The 24,615-nt window shown below is 40.8% G+C and overlaps 1 protein-coding gene across 3 annotated transcripts in view; it reads left to right on the top strand.

Moving 5' to 3' along the window:
• The window catches only part of LOC121281120 (LIM/homeobox protein LMX-1.2), a 181,876-nt gene that overhangs the window by 142,800 nt on the left and 14,461 nt on the right, over nucleotides 1-24,615 (top strand). For all 3 annotated transcript variants that reach the window (XM_041193826.1, XM_041193824.1, XM_041193825.1), the window contains one exon: nucleotides 21,723-21,955. In XM_041193826.1, coding sequence (XP_041049760.1) covers nucleotides 21,723-21,955 — 233 coding nt within the window. The remainder of the gene's footprint in view (nucleotides 1-21,722; nucleotides 21,956-24,615) is intronic.

Below are 24,615 nucleotides of genomic sequence, written 5' to 3'. Positions count from 1 at the left end.
AAGATGCGTTGCAGCAACTCACCAAGGCTCCTTTGACAGCACCTTCCAAACCCGTGACTTCTACTACCTAGAAGGACAAGGGCAGCAAATGCTTGGAAACACCACCACCGGCAAGTTCCGCTCCAATCCACCCACCATCCTGACTTGGAACTACAGCACAATTCTTTCACTGTCACTGGGGTCAAAGCCCTGGAACTCCCTCCCTAACAGCACTGCAGGTGTACCTACACCACAGGGACTCCAGCGGTTCAAGAAGGCAGCTCACCATCACCTTCTCAAGGGCAATTGGGGTGGGCAAAAAAATGCTGGCCTAGCCAGTGATGCACATATCCCATGAAATAATAAATAAAGGGCTATTCACCCTGTTGTGCATGTGCCTGGTCTTTGCAAGAGTTGTCCAATTTAGCCCTACACTCTAGTTTTTCCCTGTACCCCCGCAAATTGCTCCAGTTCAAGCACATGTCCAATTGACTTTTGAAAGTTACTGTGAAATTTGATTCCATCGAACTTTCAGATGGTGCATTCTGGATCTTATTACTCAACTGTGAAGAAATATTTCCTCAATTCCCCTCAATAATGATGGGCTACATTGATTAAAAAGAAGTACCGGGTGGAAGAGAACTAGAACTCTGTTTTTAATACCATGGACTAAGAAAACATTCATATTACAATGATTTCATCGACACTGCAAAAGTATAAGCTGAATTTAATGGTCTTGGTGGTGGCCCCATCAACCAGCTGGAAAAGCCAACAGGGCCATTTTCGGAAGCGCTGACCGAATTCAATAGCCATCCCGTCTGTCGTTCGGGCCTCTGCCCCGCTAAGGGCTGAGGCCCCGCCTCCAAGAGCTGCCAGCCAATCAGAGGGCCGGTAGTGCTTCAGTCCCAACAGCGCCACCAAGAGTGGTGGCCGCAGCTGGGATTGCACTCAGCCGGAAGCAGGCAGCGTGAAGGAGGTCCAGAAATCCAGGTAAGTTTGTGGGGCTCACCGGGACCAGTCAGGCAGGCAGGTCCAGGCGAGGTGGGGGTGGGGGGGTGGCGCTGTGGGGGCCGGTGTTGGTCAAGAGGGAGGAAGGGTGGTCCTTCAGCAAAAGGGGACAGGCGGCCTCCCCACATGGGCATAGGCAGTCCTCCCCTCCCTCACCCACCGCAGCCATGAAGGACTGCAATTGGCCTCCAGACTGGGAGGCTGTTGCCAACATTTCCTACTCCCGATTTAATCAGGGAAAGTCGGGAAATGGACGGGCACTCCACACTCCACCTTCTTCCCAATTCTATGCACTAGCTCACTCCAGTCTCCTAGAGGGGAGTGCTAAATTCCTCCCATAACGTGCAGGTGTGAAATGTTTGTTTCTCAAGAACTCAGGGATTTAACTTCTCTGAGATGGAGAAAATTTCCACCTGAGAATCCAAAAAATGCGGAGAAATACATGGGACGCCTTGCATAATTCGCTGCCCCTCCAGCGGTGAGTTTGGTGATGGAGGGGGGAAGGTAGGGGGCACAGGGTGTTCACCTAGCCACCTTCCTGCCTTTTTGCCTCCATCTGATTAAGCCCAGGGTGGGAAGGCCTGCCTATTGATGGCCCTTAATTGAGACCCTTAAGTCACCACCACCGGGAGTCACCACTGCTAGCGATGCTGACGGACGATGGAGAGCTGTCGGGGCCTATATCCCAGAAAAAGCCTGATACTCGCCAGCTAAGTGCCTGATGGGTATTTAATTACGGTGGGCTTTCCCTAATGGAGGCAATGCTGGGCTCCTGTTGGTTCTCTAGCCAACAGGTGAGAACCTCGTCACTAAAACTAAATTCTGCGCACCTTGTTTGTGCCAGGCCTTTCAAAGGAAGCTATAGGGTGGGATATTGCCCCCCACCCCCCCCCCCCATCCTGTAGGGGGCAAAGTTGAAGTGTGGGTCCGCAGAGGCGTGCCTCCGATTGGCACCCCCAATTGGGGGTGTGCCACCATTTTACGTGGGCGGCCAATTAAGCTAAGCACTTCCTGTGCAGGTGGGGGGGGGAAGTCCCTAAACCTGAGAGTGTGCTCTTTAGCGCATGTGCATGAAAGAGCGCACTCACCTCCCTGAGGCTAAGTGCAGCCTCAGGGAGATCGGCTCCACTGTCAAAAATATTAACAATTGAAATAAAAGATTCCCTGATATGTCCCCTCATGACACTGTCACATGAGTTGGGACATGTCCGTAACTTTTTAAAAAACCTTAATTAAATTTTGAAAAGCCTCCATGAAACCTCATCCCGCCCTTGGATGAGGTTTCATGCTTTTTCTAATGCCCTTAAGGTTGGACGGGCCGGTCCATTAATTAGTTTAATGACTCTGTCAGTGGCTTCAATTGGCCATTGACAGGTCGGCGGGCACACAGCTGATTCTGCTGAGCCCCCGCCTACCGTAAAATTTAAATGAAAATTAAAATCATTTCACGCTTTGGCGAACGGGCCCCATCTCCTGCTCACTGATGGGAAAATCCTGACCATAGAATTATTCCCACTCCTCTGTTCTTTCCCTAAAGCCCGACAATTATTTTCATTCTTAGGTAAATATGCAATACTGTTTGAAAGTTACTACTGAACCTGCTTCTCCCATCCTTTCAGTCGGTCCATTCCAGGTCATAACGATTTGCTGCGTAAAGAAAATTCTCCTTGCCCACCGCCCCCGCTCCCCCATTTTAGTTCTTCTTTCAATGATTTTAAATCTGCGACCTTTGGTTACCAACCCTCCTTGATAGATTGCACTATCAAAACTCCCCATAATTTTAATTACCTCTAATAAATCTTCCTCCTACCTTCTCTGATCGAAGAGGAACAAATCCAACTTCTCAAGTCCCTCCACACAACTGTAGTATCTCACCCCTGGTTCCATTCTAGTAAATCTCCTCTGCAGTGGTCATGAATAGATATCTATGTAATCAGCAATTCTTTAAAAGTGTTTCTTGTACAACCCTTCCAGCGTTTTTAATGCAAGTTCACAAAACCCGTGCAGGGTATAATCTGCAGTGCCGCTCTGTATATAGGACTCAGCACCCAAGTGACACCGTTCATCTTGCCTATGAAGAATCATTGTGATAATTGAGTCACATTATCGTTCACTTGAGCTGATGGGCCCTGTACAGAAAGGAACCTTGCAACACACTGCACGTTACAAACAAACCACCTTTCACCTTTCTCCCAGAAGGAATTACTGTGATGGGAACAGTTACATTTCAGAAAAATACCTCGGTCATCTCGGAGAGTTTTAGATCACATATGCCTCTTGACACGGATTGATAAGAATGGAATCTCTATTCTGCTGTAATCCTGCTACACCCTGAGTTGTTTTAGTCCTTGACAGGCCGGGCCATGGGGCGTCAGAAGGTAAAATGTTTTTTCCTGGATGCAAACGTTGGCATTCGGGTAAAATAAAGGCTCCAAAAGGTTAAGGAAAATGTCGACGATGAGGAGCTGTGGCATGCCATTTATATCTGTCAAACAAATTGGGAAAATAACGTTCAAACAAAATGTTGGACATGAATTATTGTCTGAACTGTGCCTGGAATGTAGATCATACCCCATAGGTCCTCACTATTTATGTTCGGCTGGGTGGATGGATTGTTGAGTGAACCTGACACCACCCAAAATTTTCTGTCACCATTAAAGACAAATTTCTATTTCATGACCTCAGGACATCCCAAAGCACTTTACAGAAAATGAAGTACTTTTGAAGTGTAGTCAATGATGGCATGGTAGTGTCAACCATGCAAAATGTGTCACATGTAGTGTTGATACAATGAATGAGAGTGACAATAACATTATTTACTCGACACAGCGCAGGAAGCCTTTCAGAAATTACTGCAAGAACGTAAGAATTCACATATTTCTTGACATCCAGAGCTATTGCTTTCAGCAGTTCATTGGAGGGGGGGGTGGGGGGGGGGAGAAAAGGCATTCATCAAGAAATCTGCTAATAAAGTTGCTGGAGGGTACAGAATTCTTAAGTGCTGATGGTGAGAAATACAAATTTGTGAGGAGCAATGAAAACATAGCCGCCAACTGCAGTGCCCCTGCAGTGATATTCTCAAGCAGCTAACGAGCCACTTAACCTCAATAAAGCTCGAAAAGTCCAAGAGTCTACCTGCAGAGTGTAGAGTAGTGGTGAGAAATAGCTCCTCAATGACAGTGGCGTAAAACCAGTTTCAGTCAGCAGGCCCTGGCAAACCCTGCTATGCAGAAACAGGGATAGCTATTTGATGGGAGGAGGAGAGTTATTTAACGAGTCAAGCACGGTGTAGCTAGATGTAAATGGCAGTGTCAATGTTGGGTTCTCCACTTGGAGCACCTGTAAGGAGATCTGGAAGAGAGTTCCAACTTGAACAGAATGCAAATAAAACAGTTCAATTTGCTGTAAAATAAAAAACATAGGACGTGAAGGAGACTTATAAAAGCTACATGGAAAAATTAACTCTGTCAAGGGAGAAACGGTAACACGATTGTAGAGCATAAGGCATTTGACATACAAATAGCAGGATTATGCAAATAGCATTACATATGTGCTGTGATGGGAGCATGAATGTTTTGTAGAGGGAAATTACACTCACCATATCATCATGTCTCAAGTCACACTGCTTTTAAGTGAAAGGTAAAGCTTGCGCATTATAGATGAGTGTAATTTGTGACAGACTAAGGGTCACCAGACCTGGATGTATTCTGACATATAGTGGATTTCTTCATAAAATCAAACCTGGAAAGTGATTGTGTTTGTGACAATTTGGCTAACACCAAGACCCCATGGTATGTACAGTATTAACTAGCTATTCCATGATTTGATACATGAATATATCCATTCACATTCCATAATATTCCATGCAATAATACTGCATGACTCAAATGGGTAAGTGTGAAGCGTATTCATGTATTCATAATGTACCCTCTGCTCTCTGTACATGTCAAGGGCAACAGTCACACAACAGCTGCACCAGACACATCTAGCTATCAATTGCATTGATTAACTAATTATTAATTAGTTAACAATTAATTGTCACCATCCCTACTGGAAGCAGGCATTATAAGAAAGATAGATATCAACAAGAGCAAATATAAGGTGAGACACTGAGAGCTGATGAGGAAGCATTATCAGTCATAGTGCCTGTTAATAATACAGGGCAGAACCCCACCATGCTGAGTAACCAGCCTGAAGTATTTGGGATATACAGCCCTTAAAGGCCTGCTTTCAAATGAAGGCTGTTAGTAGCATATTGAGAAGTCAGTTGCCTCCTTGCGCGCGCGCGCGCGCACAGACACACACACACACACACACACACACACACACAAACTTTCTCTTTCTCACACACACTCTCACTTTGTCTTTCACACACTCACACTTTCTCTCAAAAGTACACACATTATTTCACACACATACACACACACACTTTCTCTCTTTCAAACATACACACATTTTTTCACACATACTTTCTGACACACTTCTCTCTCTCTCTCTCACACACACACACACACACATGGCCCAGCTAGTTTGAGAAAGTCCAACATTGAGATGTAGACATTTCTAATTGGTGATTTCTTGGAACAATGGTTAACTGCACTGCAGTCTACCATTGAGTACACAGCATTAATAGCAGCATTTTTCCTGAAGGACTCAGTTACACAGGCTATATGTATGGTAGAAGCATCTATCATCAATATTCACGTTGCTCCTGTAGAGACTTTGGGATCCATAATCCAAGGTGCAGCTGTGACTAACTTCAACCTATTTGCAGAATGGTTACTGGAAACCCTCACTCTTACCCGCAGTTCTGTTCTTGTATTATTGGACATCAGTGGACATCATTAGGAGATGACCTCTATCAATGAAAGACTTAAAGTAGCACAGACACAGTCAGTTGGCTGTCATTATCAGCAGTTCTGTGCCATAACTTTAGCCCTTACCAGCAAAAGGGGTTTGCTGCCAAACCACTTAGCCTACAGTGCCAGGATATGGGCAATGCTGACAAGGCTGCACTTATCGCTCACCCTGTTGTAATATGCCTTTAAGGGATAGCAATGTGACATCACTAGAAGGGATGTGTGTCATGCAATCCAGTTTTAGTTTCACTTTTGCCTTTGAGCAGAGCACACAGAGTTCAAGCTCTCTACCTATGTATAAATTTTCTCATGTGCCTATTCTAAATAAATGAAGCCACAATGCGTTCCAAATCCCTTATAAGAGATTGGTGCCTACATCAGTATAACAACATGACACATCCGTATCTAAGCAGAGAAATGTAATTGAACTGCTGTAATCTTTGTGATGATGGTACTCCTACTATAGGATTCAGTAGGACATTCTAGAAAATGTCCAAGTCACGATGGTGTGTGACTTGGAGGAGAATTTGATGATGGTGTTCCCATGACAGTTAGCTGGCCCTCAGTTTTATTTGCAGTTCCACAGCTGGCTAGGGGGTCCATCCAACTGCGCAACCCCTTCAGCTAGAGGAGGATTAACTTCACATGGAAGTTCATAACACACACACACACACACACACACACACAGCATACACATACAACACTGCACCATTGAATAGAATTAATTCATCCCGTTGCTATCTCTTGCAGTCCGTCATTCATCCTTTTATTCAGAAAATAAAAAGCAGAAGTTTGAAATTCAATGAATTAAAAGTTACACATATGCAGCAAGAAAAAATGGGGCGATGGAGAAAAGCTGTACCCAAGTTGCAATTATGTCCAAAAGGAAACTTCAGCGCCAACCCCACCAGAAGGTTCAGGCAATGAGTTCCTCATGCAGCTATGTTCCTATCTACTTGGCTTAAAAGCTGCTGGTTCTTGCTGTGAGGTTGTGAGGTGCAAGGCAGTGCGAAGCTTGTGTTATTAGCAATGCTATGAGGTAAAAGATTCTGGGAAAGAGAATGCTTAAATTGGGAGGAACATCTGGAATGTGTCCATAAAGACAGAGACTCGAGGCCTCAGGCGTCATCTCCATAAAAGTGGCAAGCTGCAGACAACAGTTGACTTGATACCAGTTTGCCAGTTGGGACATTCTCAAAATTGGCTAGCTCAGATTTCAAGCCTTCTCGCGATTAAGTCTTGTGGGGAGCTTGTGGTAAATAGAAGCAGGGCGACTGGCTGGGTTGCCAACCTCCCTGGGTTGCCCTGAAATCTCCAGGAGTTAAAGGAATCTCTTGTACTCTGCTGTGAACAATGCAGCAGAAAAATCATAGGGGCAATAAAAAAAATGTACTTTGGACACCTCTATTTATTAGTTCTAAAAATATTTGTGATGGTCGAAGGAACAACGCCAATGACTGGCATTGCCCAATCTGGTAATGAAATGTCTATTTACTTTCTGATTGGTGTAGGAAGGTGGCACACCTTGTGGATGGACATGTTAGGCAACCAATGGTAGGAGTGTGAAAGTGGGTCATCTGAAGGCCGCAAGTCATGTGATAGTGCCTTCAGGAATATGTCAAAACGGATTTGAAGACCTTAATGATCATGGGCCCAATGTAAAGCTGTAGAACCAGGACGAGCACTCTGCATTTACAGTCGGTGCATTTCCAGGTTGGGGTGAGATCAGGTGCAGGAGATCGCACACAGAAATTGGTCCGCCTGAAAAATTGGCAGAACAAAGGCCAAATCCTACCTCCAAGCAATTCCTGACTTGTGACCAGTGTCCCTGTGGTGCCTTTCGGCCCATTTATTTGACTCTATTTTAGTAGACCCACTGGATGAGATACCTTCTGCCTCACAAATCTTCCATACCCTCTGCATTTCCAGACCTCCCTCTCCTAAAATACCACAATATACCTGGCCAGGGCTGCTACATCACGCTTGTGGTTAGAAAACTCTGGAAAGCATTGCTGTCTCAGCTCTGCACATCTGTTCATTTCTGAAGTTATTTAAAACATTCGCTTTCAATGCATCTCCTTAGCTGCAGAATATGAAGTCTTGTGGCTCAGTAGATAATGCCCCTGAGTCTGAGCCAGTAGCTCCAGGTTCAATCCCACACCAGGAATTGTTGGCCAAGGAAGGAGTGTTCACAATGTGGTTCCACAAGTTGATAATCAGTCCGCTAATCTTTCCAAATCTTTTGGGAAATAGTGTGTTTGTGAAGATATGATACGCTCAACAACAGAATTCTTCACTAGTTGCTCACATGACTTTTAACCATAGGAACACTAGTCCCCAACTGTTGAGTCAAAGAACCTGAAAACACAGATGGAGGCTTTCATCATGCCCATGTCAACTGAAACATATTTGACACACTTTTGTACAGTTGCAACAACTTGGGATAGAGTTTCCATTTTGGGTCGATAATCAGTGAAATGGGTTCAAATGGTGCTTAAAATTACACCTGTTTTGAAAAGCATTTCTCTCACTCTGTGTTTCCGCTCAAGCTCACTTGTATATCGCCGAATGTAAAATTTGCCGGAAACCAGTATAATCGGGCAACATGTTAAAGCATCACTTTTCAAAGATTTCCTTTTAGGCGTACCCCTGGATCTGTTGAAATATGAGCGGTGAGTTGGTAAATTGATTGATATCGCTGAAAAATGGGTTTATCACCTGAATCAATATTTTTAATCACTGTGTCAATCCACCACCCGTGAGGAGCCTGATTTCAAATGCTTGAGAACGACCCTTAAAACATGCAGAAAAATATTTGAGTATTGCTGAAAAAAGAGACATGTCGAAGCTTTTTGTCTTGCACTCAGGACACTTCACAAGAATAGTTATGTCGGGGTGCAGTAGTCTGTTTCTTAGTAAGTTTTTTTTAAAATTTTATTCAAAGCTGTTGAAAACGTGCAGAATGGTGCCCTAGCACCCAAAAGCTCCTGTTTAACTTTTAGGGCTTTTTGAAGATCTGCAAATGAGGGAAATGGGCAAAAACTTCCGGTGGTGATTAATTAACCCTGGAGAGTGACTTGTTTTGTGGGTGGACCATGCTCATTTCGCAGTTTTTAAAAGTAGTGCAAAAGATCACACAAACTTGGTTTGCACTGAGCACAATTTGCACTTGGAATTTTGCGATGTTTTGCGCCAGTGACACTGACTTGGGGTGAGTTGCACCTAAAGAACCAGTGTAACTGAGCAGAACCTCCAGGACATCGTATTTCATTATATAATAGTTAAGATGAATTATTTATAATTTTCAAATGTAATTCAAAAGCATGATTAGATATATAATGCCTGCAGATTTTAAAATTTGTTTTTTTTTTAAGAAAATGCTTTGGGCCATTGAAATCTGAATATTCCTAAGTAATCTGTTATATTTGCACCTGCTGGGAGCTTAATTAAAAAAGAAAGAGCCTCAATTTAAAGCTCATTACTATGTAAACGTATGTTAATTTAGTAAGAATCAGGCGGTGATTAAGTATAATGCATCTTTTTAAAAAGGAGGTTTAAAGTGCCTGGGGGACTGAAGAGTGGGAGTTTCTTGGTATCAGTACGTTACTTTGCTGCAGTATTTTTTAAATGATAAAAATAGCAGAAACATAGAATTGTTTTCATTTAGTCTGTTAAATTTATGAGCAGGACTATTGATATTCAAAGGTTTTAATAAAAGATACTTCTCATGAGTTAATAAAAACGAAGACTTTTTTGGCTGAGTGGTCCACCTTCTCATTTAGCTACTCTTTAATGGAAGTTTACTTTAGCACTTAGGCATGCTATAATGTAGAAGTGCAGGCTCAACTAGCCGAGACCACCTCATCATAAATTGTTTCCATGACACGCTGTGCATGATCCGATGGCCACAAGCCCTCTGGTCTTAACTTTTCAATCGTTGGCACCTGTTTGTTTTTATTCCCAGAAAGGCAGCAACACTTCAGCTTTTCTCCAACTGATTCAAAACTTGCTCAAAGTGAGAGAGTGTGGCTCTGCCTCTGTACGTGAGAAAAATCGTTGTAGAAACCCTTTCAACAATGTCCTTACTTGAGTTTTGATAAGGCCTGGGTCAGACTGGTTTCACCATGTAAACTACAGAGCAAGGGTACATGTTTGAACTTATATTCATTTTCACACATCGGCAACCAAGTTAAATTTTTCGAGGTTGCTGGTACTTTCTTTTCCTTTGTACAGGGACTGCAGCCAGGCTGGCATCTCAATGAACATAAATATTTTATCAGTCCCCTGAGTTGGGTAACAAGTTATTGCAAAGGGTTCCAAATATTTTGCCTTCCTTTGTAATAGCTTGGCACGACTAATTCGCCCTAGTTAATGCTGAATACCATGAGATATGAAAGGCAATTCCTGTTCTGCTGGGCTTGTGCTCAGTCCCCTAGAGTGTTGGCATTAACAGCCAACTGACTTCTCACTGCTAGTTAGTTGGCAAACTGTGCTCCTTTTCTTGGATATTACCCTTTTTTGTAGTTGGTAGCATATGTGAAGTTTTGAACAAAACTTGTAACTCGGAAATAAAATGAGGAAAAGCACAACAGTACATAGCCACTAATTTGGAGGCTAATTACATCACAGATATCAGAAAAAATGTATGTTACTTGGCTTCCTGATATTATTGCATTGTAAAAAATGTTATTTATTTGTCATCTTAAAATGGGGCAGTGTAAATATATTTTTAAATATCTATTATTGAATTCAGCTAAGCATAATACTCTATTTTGCACACATGGGTCTCAAGTGTTCATAAAAACCAGCAGGATCTCCTATTTATTGTCTTTAACTCTCATCTTTAGAGCATCAGGATGAATTGACTTACTCTTTGTACAAGCAGGCAACCTCACATGGCAGCCAGAAATATGTGAGAGTCCTGAGGTCTCAAGCAGTGCCACCTTGTGTGTCCACGAGACAGACTCAGGCTTAAGGCTAGCCAGAGAGGTGCCTGTACAGGGCAAAGGTCAGGAGGCGATATAGCCTGTAAATTTTCAGTCCCACAAGCCATGCTGGGCTTGCTAGAACCCCCAAGGCCTTTGAAATGTCCAATGGCCTTCTACTGACCCTGTATACACCTTACATTTTTCTTTTAATGATTGACACACAGTGGGTATGTGCCTTGAGGCACAGAGAAGCCATAGTCCTCTTCATCAAAGCAAATGTTTACAGCTGTTTCTACTTTCATACTAATAAACAGTATTCTTTTTTACCCAAAATATGAAGCAGTTAAGTATCTAAATAGATTGTGTGCTTGGAGACAGTGAAACTCAACCAATAAAATGCACAGACAAAGATGAAAACAAGGAATATTATCTAGTCAAAATACCCAGTACTTTAAGCTTTTTACTGCTTTTATCTCTTCAAGCAATTGGAGTGTAGATTCCTATCAGAAGGAGAAGTGTAGCAGAAACGATAAGTCTTTAGTCCAGAATCATTGATGTCATGTGGTGAAAGCTTAATATGTTGTTATACTTTAGCTTGGTCTTAATAAGGTCGGAGTCTCATCTTACTGTTTTTAAGGAGTCCTCAGCAGGTAAAAACATTATAAAGCAGTAAAGTATTTACTTAAATAAAGGCTTATGTTATATTCACAAAGAGCAGTGAAGCAGCTTCATGCTGTCTGCAATCACCTCTAATGCATTTCATTGCACAAATGAACTTGCAGTTGTGCCTTTTGCCTTTATTTCACAAGCCCTGCCTGAAAGCACATTGGACAATGTTTATTATTCTAAGTACAGCTGAAGATAGGAAGCCTTTGAGGACTTTCAAATGTTTGTTTAGCCAGGTTTTCTAAAACCTTCATTATTTTGCATATACGTCATGACCCTCTTATTGGCTGTATTTTTGGTATCAATACCTTGTTATAGGTTGACAAATGCTTATGTCTTTTAGTTCGACAAAAATGTAATAACGTTAGATTTAAGATTAGTAATTACCAGCACTTTTGAAAGCCTTGTACCTATTGGGAGATCTTTAATTTGCAAGCAAACGATTTTAATTTACAGACAATTCAACATCATGGTATCAAACTGAGCTATGTTATTACTGCGCTATCTTACATACATGTGAATTGTAGACAGTGCAGGTGCCATCACATGATGGTCAGTGCCGTAATGATGTCTACGGGAGTCGTAATAAGGTGTTGCCCCCGAACAGTCAGCAAGATGATGAAGTGCTCAAACTTATTGTGAGTGAGCTAGCTTCAAGTGCTGAAGCTCACTGCATACTTCTTGGGACTGATTCCAATAGGAGAGTACTCCAAGCTAGCTGCCTTATGTGCAATAAGGTTTTAGTTCTTGCTAAACTGCAGTGGGGATATGTTTCAACTTGAAAAGGGTTACAGAAATCCAGTTTGTATCTTTAGTACATTGTGCATATTGAAGAATCAATCCAACAGCAAAAGCATCCATGATGTAACCATGAAGCAGACGAGCCATTAAAATTGGCGTCTTTGGGGGAATATTATATACTTTAAGCATCTTAACATTGCTTTTCATATCCAAAACATGAACTTTAGGGGAAAAATGTAGCAGTGAGTTTTGAATTCGCATGTCTTGCAAACTGGTTCAACTGTTGTAGTCTCACATATTTATGTGACTTCTTTTTAAACAGGTAAAGAAATAGATTCAGTCAGACAGATGTTTAGCGCAGTGTTAAATCTGCCTTTCAGATCTCATTTTGATTGTTTGGCAAGGTTGACTTTGCACACCTTTAATTCCTTGCAGAGTTGCTCAGTCCATGTAAGCCTGTGGGAAAGCACAGAGTCAACATTAGTACTCTGGGTGAAAGGCCACACTGGGTAGTTTACCATGCACAATTTATCTGGAAATCTGTGGATTCAGGTGTGAAGAGGATGGTCCACAAGATCCTTACCACAAACACAGATGCACAAATGACATGCCAGGAGCTAAGCTAGTGCTTGTCTTATCAGTCTTATCTAATCATGTCCCAACAGGCTACTTACTGGGTCATTTACCTAACAGTGACAAGGGAGCTTTTTGGCTGCATTGTTTAAAATAATTCTGTTCATCAACATACTCAAATGACACTTTTGCTGTGAAAATTTAAAACATGCTTTTAGAAAAGCAAAAAAAAAACCCACTGGATCAGATTTTTCATTGGCCCCAGAAATGAAATGAAGCGAATTTTATAATTGTGTTTTTTTAATAGTATACTAACTTTACAGATCACCAGAAGGAACCGTGGTTATATGGGAATCTGGGATTTAATTGATGGTTTAACATTAGCCTCATGCTGCATTTAAGAAAAATCTATTAAGAAAATGATTAAAGAACATTTCTGTTGTAGTAAGAACACTTTGTTGGATGTTCAGTGATATACCAGTTTAGGACGTTAGTGCAACTAATCTGTAATTACAACCATTGATATAATTGAATTAAGTATTAAACTTTAACCATCTCTACCAACTAATGTGTAACTCATGTACAATGGAATTGTACAGTCACAATGCAACTTTGTTTCTTGTAATAGTTTTTTCTTGTTTTGTGCAGTGTTGCTTTTCCTGATTGTAACATGCAGACAGCAATGAATGGGTTAAGTTGCCTTTCCATTTGGGTTCTGAACTTGGAAAAGTATTAAAGTAAGATTAGACTCTTCCACACACAGCTCTTGTATCATTCAGAACTTTTTTCTGCTCTGTTTGATGGTACACAACAGCAGGGGTCTGAATGACTAGTGCTGGAAAAAAAAAGCTGGGGGTAGGGTTAAGTCCTCAGTCCAGTGCACCCCACTAATCCCTCTTGTTCCATAAAGGAGGATTTACTCTTGCTGCCAGGCTGTGAAAGGCTTTCTCGGTACATAAGAGATTGTCCTTGCTTTCCTGCGGAGGTGTGGTTGCTATAGTAGAGTGTCATGCCTGGATTTTCTTACAAACCTCAGTGTTCATTGGTATAAGAGCTAAAGAGCAAAACCTGGGTTTAGAAAACATGACAATAGATAAACAGGAAGACAGGAGACAGGCCAAATGGGTATTACAACAGAAAAATAATGAAATGTGAAATAAGGGGAAATGGAAAATAATAGGCAACATCAATGAGGAGAAAAGGGATGGAAAGTCAGGTTAAATAAGAAGGAAAATGAAGAAACTGTGGGATTAGAAAACTACAGATTTAATTTCAAGAGGTAAGTATAGCAAACTTTCACAGTCTGAACCTAACAAATCTTACAACAAGATATTTCTTAAACACATAAAGCTGCATATAGTTATACAAAAGCATGTTATAGCATAGCTAACTCAATGTTTTGGAGACTTTTTTTTACCATGTTCACTGTGCTTAACACCTGTTTGCTGCTGCAGGAGTCATTTACAATCTAGTACATTTATTAAAATGGGTAATAGGTGGAAGACAAAGTTGCCATATGTAACCCAATGGGGAAAAAGCTGCTCGGACACCAGGTACTCCACGGTGTACCACCGTGCTGGGTTTGTTGTACGTGACTGTGGTCGACCCTTATACGCTTCTGGTCTGCCACTTCCATTCTACTCTCCGCAATCTTGAGGTCATCCAAATCTTTGCTGCCTGTGTCCTAACCCGTACCAAGTCCCGTTCACCCATCACCCCTGCGCTCATTGATTGACATTGGCTCGCGGTTAAGCAGTGCCTCAATTTTAATGATCTCATCCTTGTTTTCAAATCCCTCCATGGCCTCACCCCTCCTTATCTCTGTAATCTCCTCCATCCTCGCAACTGTCTGAGATATCTGCGCTCCTCCAATTCTGGCCTCTTGAGCACCCCCCAATTTTTAATCACTTAACCATTGTTGTAGTCCTTTGGCTGCCAAGGCCTTAATCTCTGGATCTCCCTCCTTAAACCTCACCACCTCTCCACCTCTCTTTTCCTCTTTAAGGCGCTCCTTAAAATCTACCTCTTTGACCAAGCCTTTTGTCGTTTGCACGATTAAGTCCTTATATGACTCGGCATAAAGTGTTGCTTTTTAATGCTCCTGTGCAGCACCTTGGGTTGTTATGATTAAATTAAAGGTTCTGTATAAGTTATAAGTATAAGTTGCACAGTGTATACGATCTGCCAAGCCATGTTGTGTTTGTTGTACGTGGGTGCCAAAGGAGAGATCTGTTGCTACAACCTGACACAGTCAGCAATAAATCACAAGCACCTATAGCCAGAAAGAACATGAAAAGTGAAGTAATTGCTGGTGAAAGAAGCGGATGGGAGGCATTACAGCTCAACATAAATAGTTCAATTACAGTGGCGAGTTGACAAAAATGAAATAATTACCTCTGTACTCAGTAATTACAGCTGTGGTTGGCAACACACACTGTAAAAAAATAAACCTGAATACTGAAATGGAGTTGGGGGCAGGCTTTGGGTGGCGGGGGGGAGGATGAAATGGAGAGATCATCTCAATAACAATTTATACAAGATGCAAAAAGTGGTTCTATTTAACAATGAGCGTGACAGCACAGATAGTTTTACAAAAATGTGAGCATATGTGGTACAAAAGCGCTCCATTATTTATAGATGACACATTCTGTGCTTTTCTGCTGGAAAATCTGATTCAACCAAACACTCCTCCTTAAATGGTGGTAAAGCCATGCAGGATTTTTGCCAGAGTTTTATGAGATTTTATCAGAATTGTATATTATTTGTTGTTGGATTGTCAGTGATGGATGGAGAGTCAACAAATGAGTGTTCACTATCAACAAATATATCATTTTTTTCATAATAGGTGCACAATGATAAAGTATCCCCTACATATCAATCAGAGATTTTTGAAACGCCTGCTTAAGGGGATTAAAGTTTAATTTGAAGTCGTATGGTCTTTGTATAGGTGACGGCTTTGCAGTATAATCTTCACAGTTAACTCTTGCTGCCAGCAGGTTTCACACTGTCTTTATCAACTCATGCCACGTTTTCGATGAGCAGTTATGGTACTTTTTCAGTGAGCCATTCAACAAACATTGAAAGAAATTGAACACACACATGTTTCCATGTGGAAGAAAATGAGGGTTTCCAAGGAAGATTCTCACCCTTGTAATGTGTCGCTGTAAATCTCGAACCTTGTAGTATCATCAAGGGTGGTGTTTCACATAATGGATCGTTCAAGATGGGAAACTATATTTTCATCGTTGATTTTACTTTTGGGGTTTTGAAATTCAGATGGCGGTGCCATAGGTATCTGCTCCAAACCTCAATAATTTATGATACTGATTTCTGTGTTTCAGCACAGATTAGGAAAAATTGAAGCCATTATATGTGCTGTGCAGTTTAATGCTGTAAAGAGGGAAGGGAATACAAAAAGAATTATGGAATTCCCAAAGGTAGTAATATTCTTTGCTTTATAAATGAAAAATTGTTTTAATTCCCTGCCAGAAGCAATAATTTGATTTTTCATAAATTCTTTCATCAAAATGTCACGAAGCAAAAATTGACACAAACTGCATCTTTCAGATAATGAACAGATACAAGGGAATAAACTAGATAATTGAGACAAGGAGCAAATAGACTCATGGAAGAAATCCAGGATAGAAATAATAATAGTAATACCTTAAGGATAAGGATATTCTTATTATTTAAGCACGCTGTTAGTTGTTCAGTTTTGAAAAGCAGAAAGAAATAATAAAATTATTCTTTGTTATTGTTTCAATGGTGTCAACAATGTACATTGTCAAAAACACTGTCACCCAATGAAATGTGTAAGAGCGCGATTTAAACATGAGCAGGTCAGTGGCATATGTTTCATAGTCAAATTCAAACAAAGAGTTAATAAATCCCAGCTTATTGCTGTGCCCCATTCAGTACAAGAGATAATTCAGTAAACAAGCCACATAGCTGAATGAGTAAGACTTTTATAACTACCATTCATTTATCGGAGCTCTTGAAGCGCACTTAATGTGAGCAGCAAATTGCACAAACTGCACTGAAACCTATCTGATCATAATTAATTAGTTATAATAAAACAATTAAACTATGTTTGCATGCAACAAAGGAAATGAAGGGCAGGACAAAGCAATACAGAGGTAAAGAGTGGGTTGTTAGGACAATGTAAAAGTAAACAGCGGAGTACTGATTTGCAGCAAAAAGGACAGGGTCAAATCCAAAGCAAGATAAGCCCCCTATAGATAGTAAATCAGCTGTACATATTAAACAACAGATGTTTCTGACTCAAGCAGGAAGACACAATGGATCATATAACAGCAGTTATGTTTGTAAGGATTACTGAATCAGACTTCACTTCAGAGGAATATCCTACTATATAAAATCTTTATAGTCACTTCCTTTAACTAACACAGATCAGCCTTCTGATTTAGGCTCGAAACATCTGCCTGCTCTTTAAAGGTTTATTGCCATGATCTGAAACTGTGCAGTGAAGCCTACATAGTGTCCACTCATAATAGGTGTCCTGTGCAATATTATCGTCATCTCAGGTCTTAAACTGGCTTTACTGCTGACATGTTATGAGATTTACTTCAGTCAGCAGTTAGATTAGCCACAGTGCAAATACAAATCATTTCACAGTAATGACTTGTTGATATACTTTCCTGAAGAGTACAAAACATTTTACTTAATTTGGGAATTCATCTCAATTCGGTCTCCAAACAAATTCATTTTTAATGGCATAACTGAATGTAACACTGAATGTAAACTACCCACAAAATAAAGATACAAGTTTATTGTGTGAATTCCTGTACACTAAGCAGGAGAATAATGCTCAATGCACCACACATTAATCACGGAAAAGACTAGGGAGTGTGGATTTCATCCTGTACCATGAAATACCTGTCATACCTTCTGCATCAACAAGGGGAACAAAGTATTCTACCGTTGTTACTTCATGTAACTTACTGTATTTGAAATGGTTCTGCAAAAAAATAGATTTGTTACTGGTCCCATTTCATCAAAAATGTTTGATAAAATGCATAAAGATTTCTCAGGTAGTCACTAGGATAAAAAAAAATGATTGGCTCTTGGGCTGACATATTACAGAATCGTGTAAAATGGCATTCTGTAGACATACAAGCATAAAGAGAATTAAAAAAGGCTCTTGGGGTGAGCACTTTGCATGGACTTAACCTGTCTTACTTAAGATATTTGGTTAAGTCAGACACATCGCAACCCAATTGTGAAGAAACTCCTTTTTTTGTCATGCCTGGAAAACTGCAGAACTATTAGCTCCCGCTCAAAAAACAAGGATCAGTGACAGAATCAGGAAAATGGGTCTTTTGCCAAGACTAACTACCATGGGGCAAATGTGGGTTAGTTTGGATTTCAGGGCTTGCGATCATGCCTGACTGTCTGCACTAAAGAACTCGTCCTCACTCCCATCCGTTATTGCAAACATTTTTAATTATTATAAAAGTTTGTTTAGGTCATTTGTTGCGGGGGTTAAAGCTAATCTGCTGTCAGAGAGGGAAGTTTGAATGATGTTATACCGAACCCACTAAGCTTAAGCAAAATACTTAACTTTCTTCCATAAGAACACCTGTTTTTAGACAACAGCCTGAGGCTTAATTAAACTGAGCAAAGAGGTTAGTTAACAGTTTATTGTGAGCAGAAAGTCACAGGTGGTTCATTTACAATGCAGGCAGCAGGCTTAAGATTTCCTAATGTAATTCTTTATTTAGGCTTTTCTTTACAAGGCTTCTTTAATAGTAGATATAATGAGTAAACTTGTCAGTGAAATACACCTATATATATAAAAAAAAAATCACAGCTACGTAGAAGGCAGCCTAAAAGAGGGCAAGTGGCTTAATATTATAGACCGAGCTTGTTCAGAATGAGCTGATGGTAACTTGTGAAGCTACTGGGTTGGTGCATCCACCCAGTAAAGCTACCTTTGGGGCTTTTTGATTGAGACATTGAACTGAGGCCTTTGTGTTCTCCGCTGAACATGAAAGATCCCATGGCACTATTTGAGAGGGAACAGGGAGCTCTCCTAGTGTGCTGACCAACTACCTATCCTTCGACCAACACCTAAAAACAGATGACTGGCCATATTATCCCACTACTGTTTGTGGGACCATGCTATGTGCAAATTGTCTGGCACACTTCCTGCATGACAACAGCGGCTACACTTCAAAAGTACTTCATTGGTTGTAAGTGTTTTGGTTTGCTCGGTGGTCTCTAGAGACGCTGGATGTACGTATGTATGTATGTACGTATGTACGTATGTATGTATGTGTGTGTGTATATATATATATATATATATGCGCAATTTTTTTTCTTTTCTTTGAAGATGAAACCAAAGCAAGATATCAAAATCTTCATCATGAGTCTCTGCTAAAGGTTGCGTGTAATTTTCAGAATGGCCAGGAGTGCCTGGAGGTCCGGCCCATCCAGAAGAATTTGCATAGTTCTTGGCGTATACTATTCCCACTTTTGGCTTTTCTTCTCAGTTGAGAAAATTGCTGATAAAAAGCATACGAAATAGGAGCAGAGATAGACCCTCTGGTCCTTTGAGCCTGCTCCGCCATTCAATAAGATCATGGCTGATCAGTTTGTGTTTTGAATTTGACATTCCCATCTAAACCCGACAACCTTCGATTCTTGTCAGGAAAGGGAATCAACCTACCTCTGCCTTAAAAGTATTCACCTTGCCTTCACTGCCTTCGGAGGCAGAGAGTTCCAAAGTTGCACAACCCTCTGAGAGAAAGAAATTCTCCTCACCTCTGTTCTAAAAGGGCAACACCGAATTTTAAAACCGTGCACCAAGTTCTGGACTCACCCACAAGAGGGAATGTCATTTCCATGTCCACCTTGTCAGTACCGTTCAGGATCTTATATACTTAATCAATCACCCCTCACTCTTCTAAACTCCAGTGGAAGCAAGCCCAGCCTGTCTAACCTTTCCTCATAGGACAATCCTGTTCTGTTCCATCTGATGTCAAGGCTTTCTCACAAGACTGCTCCTTCGAGCTGCGTGGAGTTGTAGTGGACCTTAAGATGATTTTATATGAATACTGAAAGAGGGATTAAAAATGCTCATTGTATAGGATGGCACAATGTGTTGAATTATCAGTGCATGGCACCACGGCAGTGGGGTGGGTGGGGAAACAGATTTGGCTTCCCTAACGTTGCCGAGTTTTTGTTCTCTGGCACCCTGCTGCTGTGGGAAGATCCCACAGGAGGATCAAAACGGAGAAGCACTGTGCTGGGCCTCCCAGCAGGTGACTGAAGAGTGTGAGTGATGAAATCCTGTGAGCAGATTCCCCCGTCCACTGTCTGCGCTGCAGATGGTGTGTGGCCTGGGTGACTTTAGCGAACATGGAAGTATTTATGCCCTGAAAAGAAATAACTGTACAGTCGAGCTCCTTCAACCCTTGCTTGAATTGACATAGAGCCAAAGTCACATCCTGTAAACCATGAAAGATTAATTAATTTAATTTACTCCTTGAAGCTAACTTAACCTTTTCACTTCATCCAGTTTAATTTTCTGAGAGTAATTGATCAATTAAATGTCCATACACAATATTTTCTGTGTGTTGTGCAGTATGCTAACTTATTTATCAACTGTGGCTCAGTTTACTTCTGTCTCTGAGTTTGAAAAGTTATGGGTTCAAATCCCACTCAAGGGCTTGAACGCAAAAAATCAAAGGTGACGCTCCAGTGCAGTAGTAAGGGAATGCTGCACTGTCTCTTGTATGAGATGTTAAACCGAAGTCCCATCTGCTCTCTCAGGTGGATGTAAAAGATCCCATGGCACTATTTTGAAGAACCGCAGGAGAGATATCACTGGTGACCTGGCCAATATTTATTTCTCAATCAACATCATAGAAATAAATGACCTAGTCATTGTCACATTGCTGTCTGTGGGAGCTTGCTGTGTGTTAATTGGTTGCCACGTTTCCTATATTACAACAGTGACTACACTTCAAAAGTATTTCGCTGGTTGCAAAGCACTTTGGAATGAACTGTGGTCACGAAAGGTGCTATATAAATGCAACTTTTTTTTTCTTTTACTTTTAAAAAAAACTAGTGCCTGAATAATGTGGATTGTTAGTATTGTATTTATAATCAAAATAAAACATGAGGACTGATAAACCAGTAGGAAAAGGCATTAGATTTAGTGGGAACGAAAAACAACACACATTGATTTAATACCAGTTGCTTTTAAACAATTTGCCACAGTCAGTAGATTGTGAAAATAAGACTGCCACATCCATAAAATGTTTGAAAAGTAACTGTTTTAAATGTTGGATTTACTTAGGCAAACTTCACCATTGGTTCTTTATGTTAGCAAGAAAAAAGAATGAACCTTTATGCAGCACCATATCACATAATCAGGGTTTACAAAGTGCTTACAGTCTAGTGAATTGCTTGTGGTATATAATTACTGTTGTATTATATCAGCAAAATAACGCACAGCACCATTTCACCAATAGCAGCGGAGTGGAATAATCAATCCGCCAGCTATTTGTGGTGTTGGTTTTGGGAGGAAAGTTGGTCAGCACAACTCTCCTACTCTTCATATGGTGCCATGGAGTTTTTTTTATGCCAGTTCACCATCACATCGGAAAGAAAGCACCTCTCAGTTGCAACTCTTTCTCAATGATGTGTTGAAGTGTCAACCTAAATGATATGCTCAAGTTCTGGACCAGACCTCTACCTCAAGTTGACATGGAATAGTGCAAAGAAATTATATAAGGCACCATTTATGCTGTGGCAGGTCATACAAATTCCTCATAATATTGCAATTCGAAATCTATGTAAAACAAGTCAATATGCTAAAAAAATTGTTCTCTGAATGTCTATGCAGCTAAGGCACAAATATTAATACGGATAGATGTTAACCTTCACAATATTCAATGTGCAAGCAAGCTGCAATGTCTTAGACTGTCTTGTCTTTTTCCAGATTATTTGCCACGAAGTGCAATGGCTGCATGGAGAAGATAGCACCCACGGAGTTTGTGATGCGAGCTTTAGAGTGCGTTTACCATCTGAGCTGTTTTTGTTGCTGTGTTTGCGAAAGAGAGCTGAGGAAAGGTGACGAGTATGTTTTGAAAGAGGGCCAGCTGCTTTGCAAAAGCGACTATGAGAAAGAAAAGGAACTGCTGAGTTCCGTTAGCCCTGATGATTCTGATTCAGGTAAAGATCGCACATTCCTGCACCGAAAAATTCACCATTGCTGCATATGTTACTTTAATCCATATGTCTAACTTTGCTCTTAAATGCTTGCAACATTCACAAAGTATACAATATCACAGCATAAATCACATTTGGTATCCTCCTGTAAATAACTAACTTGAATCTAAAGGCCCAGCCTTATCTGGTGTATTTAATTGGAAATTACATCATATGACTAGTGTGTGATGCCATACGGTAATCATCAGTTGTCATGACAATATCCTGCACAGCTCTGCATATTTTAATGGCTGTGCTCACACCAAAATTGCCAAGTAGATGGAATGGGGCTTTTCAAAGAACAATTTCATCAGATGTTTTTAGGTTGGTACATTTTCTAGTGTTTTAGGACTTTAACACATTTAGGATCAACAAATCTTAGAAGAGGCCATTCGTCACATTGTGCCTGTGCCAGCTCTTTGAAAGAGCTATCCAATTAGTCCCACCCCTCCACTCTTTCCCCATAGCCCTGAAATGCTTTTAGCTTCTCAAGTATATGTTGAATTCCGCTTTGAAAGTTATTATTGAATCTGTCCCACCACCCTTTCAGGCAGTGTGTTCCAGATCATAACTTGCTGCTTTAAAAAAAAGCCCTCCCCTCCCTGCTGATTCTTTTGCTAATTATTTTAAATCTGTGTTCTCTGGTTACCAACCAGTGGAAACAGAATCCTCCTTTTCTATTTGATCAAAACCCCTTCATAATTTTGAACATCTCCATTAAATCTCACCTTTGCTCTAAGGAAAACAATCCCAGCTCCTCTGATCTCTCCGTATAACTGCCCCATCCCTAGTACAAATCTTGTAGAACTCCCCTGCATTCCATCCAAAGCTTTGACATCCTTCTAAAGAGTGGTTTCCAGAATTGGACTCAGTAGTCCAGCTGAGGCCTGATCAGTGATTTACTGCCCAGTGTAACTCTTGTTTTTGTTCCCTGTTGCCAAAGTCCACTTCTCCCAACCTCAGTCTCATACCATCTGCCATCTTTCTGGGGTCAATGCGTGGATTGGGGTTGATACCAAGTGACATCTGCAGCAGTGAATGAAATGAAATAGACTTTCCACTGAGCACTTGGGTCCCAAGTTAACGTATCTTTCCTCTTCACAGCTGCACGCTGATCTTTGTGTTTTCAGTATTTTAATTTTTGTTTCTCTATTAACTTGAGCACTGGTTGACGATCAGAAGTTCCAGAGATTTACTATCCAACCATCCATCCAAATGCTGCAAACAACATTGATTATAAATAAATTCATATACCAGATTAGCACCTGGGGCTGTTGTCAGAATTTGTGTTTCATTTCTATTGTTCCTGTTTTATTCCAGTTGGAGTTCAGCGAGCTGTGCAACATTTTGAATCAGTTATACATAAAATTGCTCCATGTGTAAATAGCTAGGTTTGTTTTGTTTAGTTTTTATAAGAAACAGCATGTCACTCAATGCACCCACTAAACATCCACACCCATTACTCAATTTGTGGTATTAGCTACAGCTGTTCCTTATTTTGTTGCAGACAACTGTCAAAGAATTTGTCAAAGCATCTCCGTGTGCCTGTTTTTGTTTTCTGGAACATTCCTTCTTAACTCAAAGTGGACTAGGGCAAATTCCATGTTTGATTAACAGCCCAGATGTAAATATGGCACCAAGGAACACCAATAGTTAACTAACCTTTATAACATTCCCTGGAAGAGCACAAAATGCTCTCCATTTTTGAATTATCAAAAACAGATGATCAAAGAAAGACTCGTATCAACAGAGAGCGAGCGAATGTTGTGCGTATGTGTGCGTGTGGGGTGGTGGGGGGGTGGTTGGGGGGGTGGGGGGGTGTGTGGGTGGAAGAGGAAACGCTGTTTATCGTAGAACCGTTTTGCTCCTTTTACATTTGGAAATGTTCGTTTTGAATGCAATTTTAAAAATACAAAACCTGCAATGCCGGTGGAAGATTGCCAGACCTGCAGTGACTCTCCAAAGAACTAGGAGTTATCAGGTTTAGAAAGCCATTAAATTTCAATGGCATTTCAGGAAGTTAATAATGACACAGCTATTAAAGTGAGTGAACCAGCGTTTGATCATTACATTAAATATGTTGAATTGAAATAAAGGAAGATGATCCTTCAGGGCCTGAAAAAGAGAAAGTCATTGGTGAACCGCACTAAAATAAATCACTTTCCAGCTGGTTTACTTTTCCAGAACTTTGTAAAAACCTGTTGATTCACTTCATATTTTAGAGTACGACAGATGATAACTTTTAAGCTAACGGCCTTTAAAGTGTAACTTCAAAATTTCATAACATTCAGTTCTCTCATTTTTAAGTATGTCCCCTTCACCAGAAGAAGCCACGTTTTAAATGAAGAACCCATTTTTTTTTGTTTTTTAAGTAAGTGCTCCCTTTAAGTTACCCTTGTGATGTGTTATGAAAAATATTCACCCATTGTCGTCACCCTGATTCTTTATTCTGGGAATCTAGTATAAATGGTGCAGATAGTGACGATCTGAGCAACTACGGTGTGTCAGGGAAAGTGAATGCAAGGAGTTTAAAAACAAAGTTGTAAGTTGTGGAGGTTGGAACTCGTTGATCATGGAACCCTCAAAGTTAAGAGTTTGCTTCCGTAACCCCTTAAGAACAGCAC

Source organism: Carcharodon carcharias, chromosome 8 (genome assembly GCF_017639515.1).
Source record: "Carcharodon carcharias isolate sCarCar2 chromosome 8, sCarCar2.pri, whole genome shotgun sequence".
Lineage (NCBI taxonomy): Eukaryota > Metazoa > Chordata > Chondrichthyes > Lamniformes > Lamnidae > Carcharodon > Carcharodon carcharias.
This window is presented reverse-complemented; position numbering and strand designations above follow the sequence as displayed.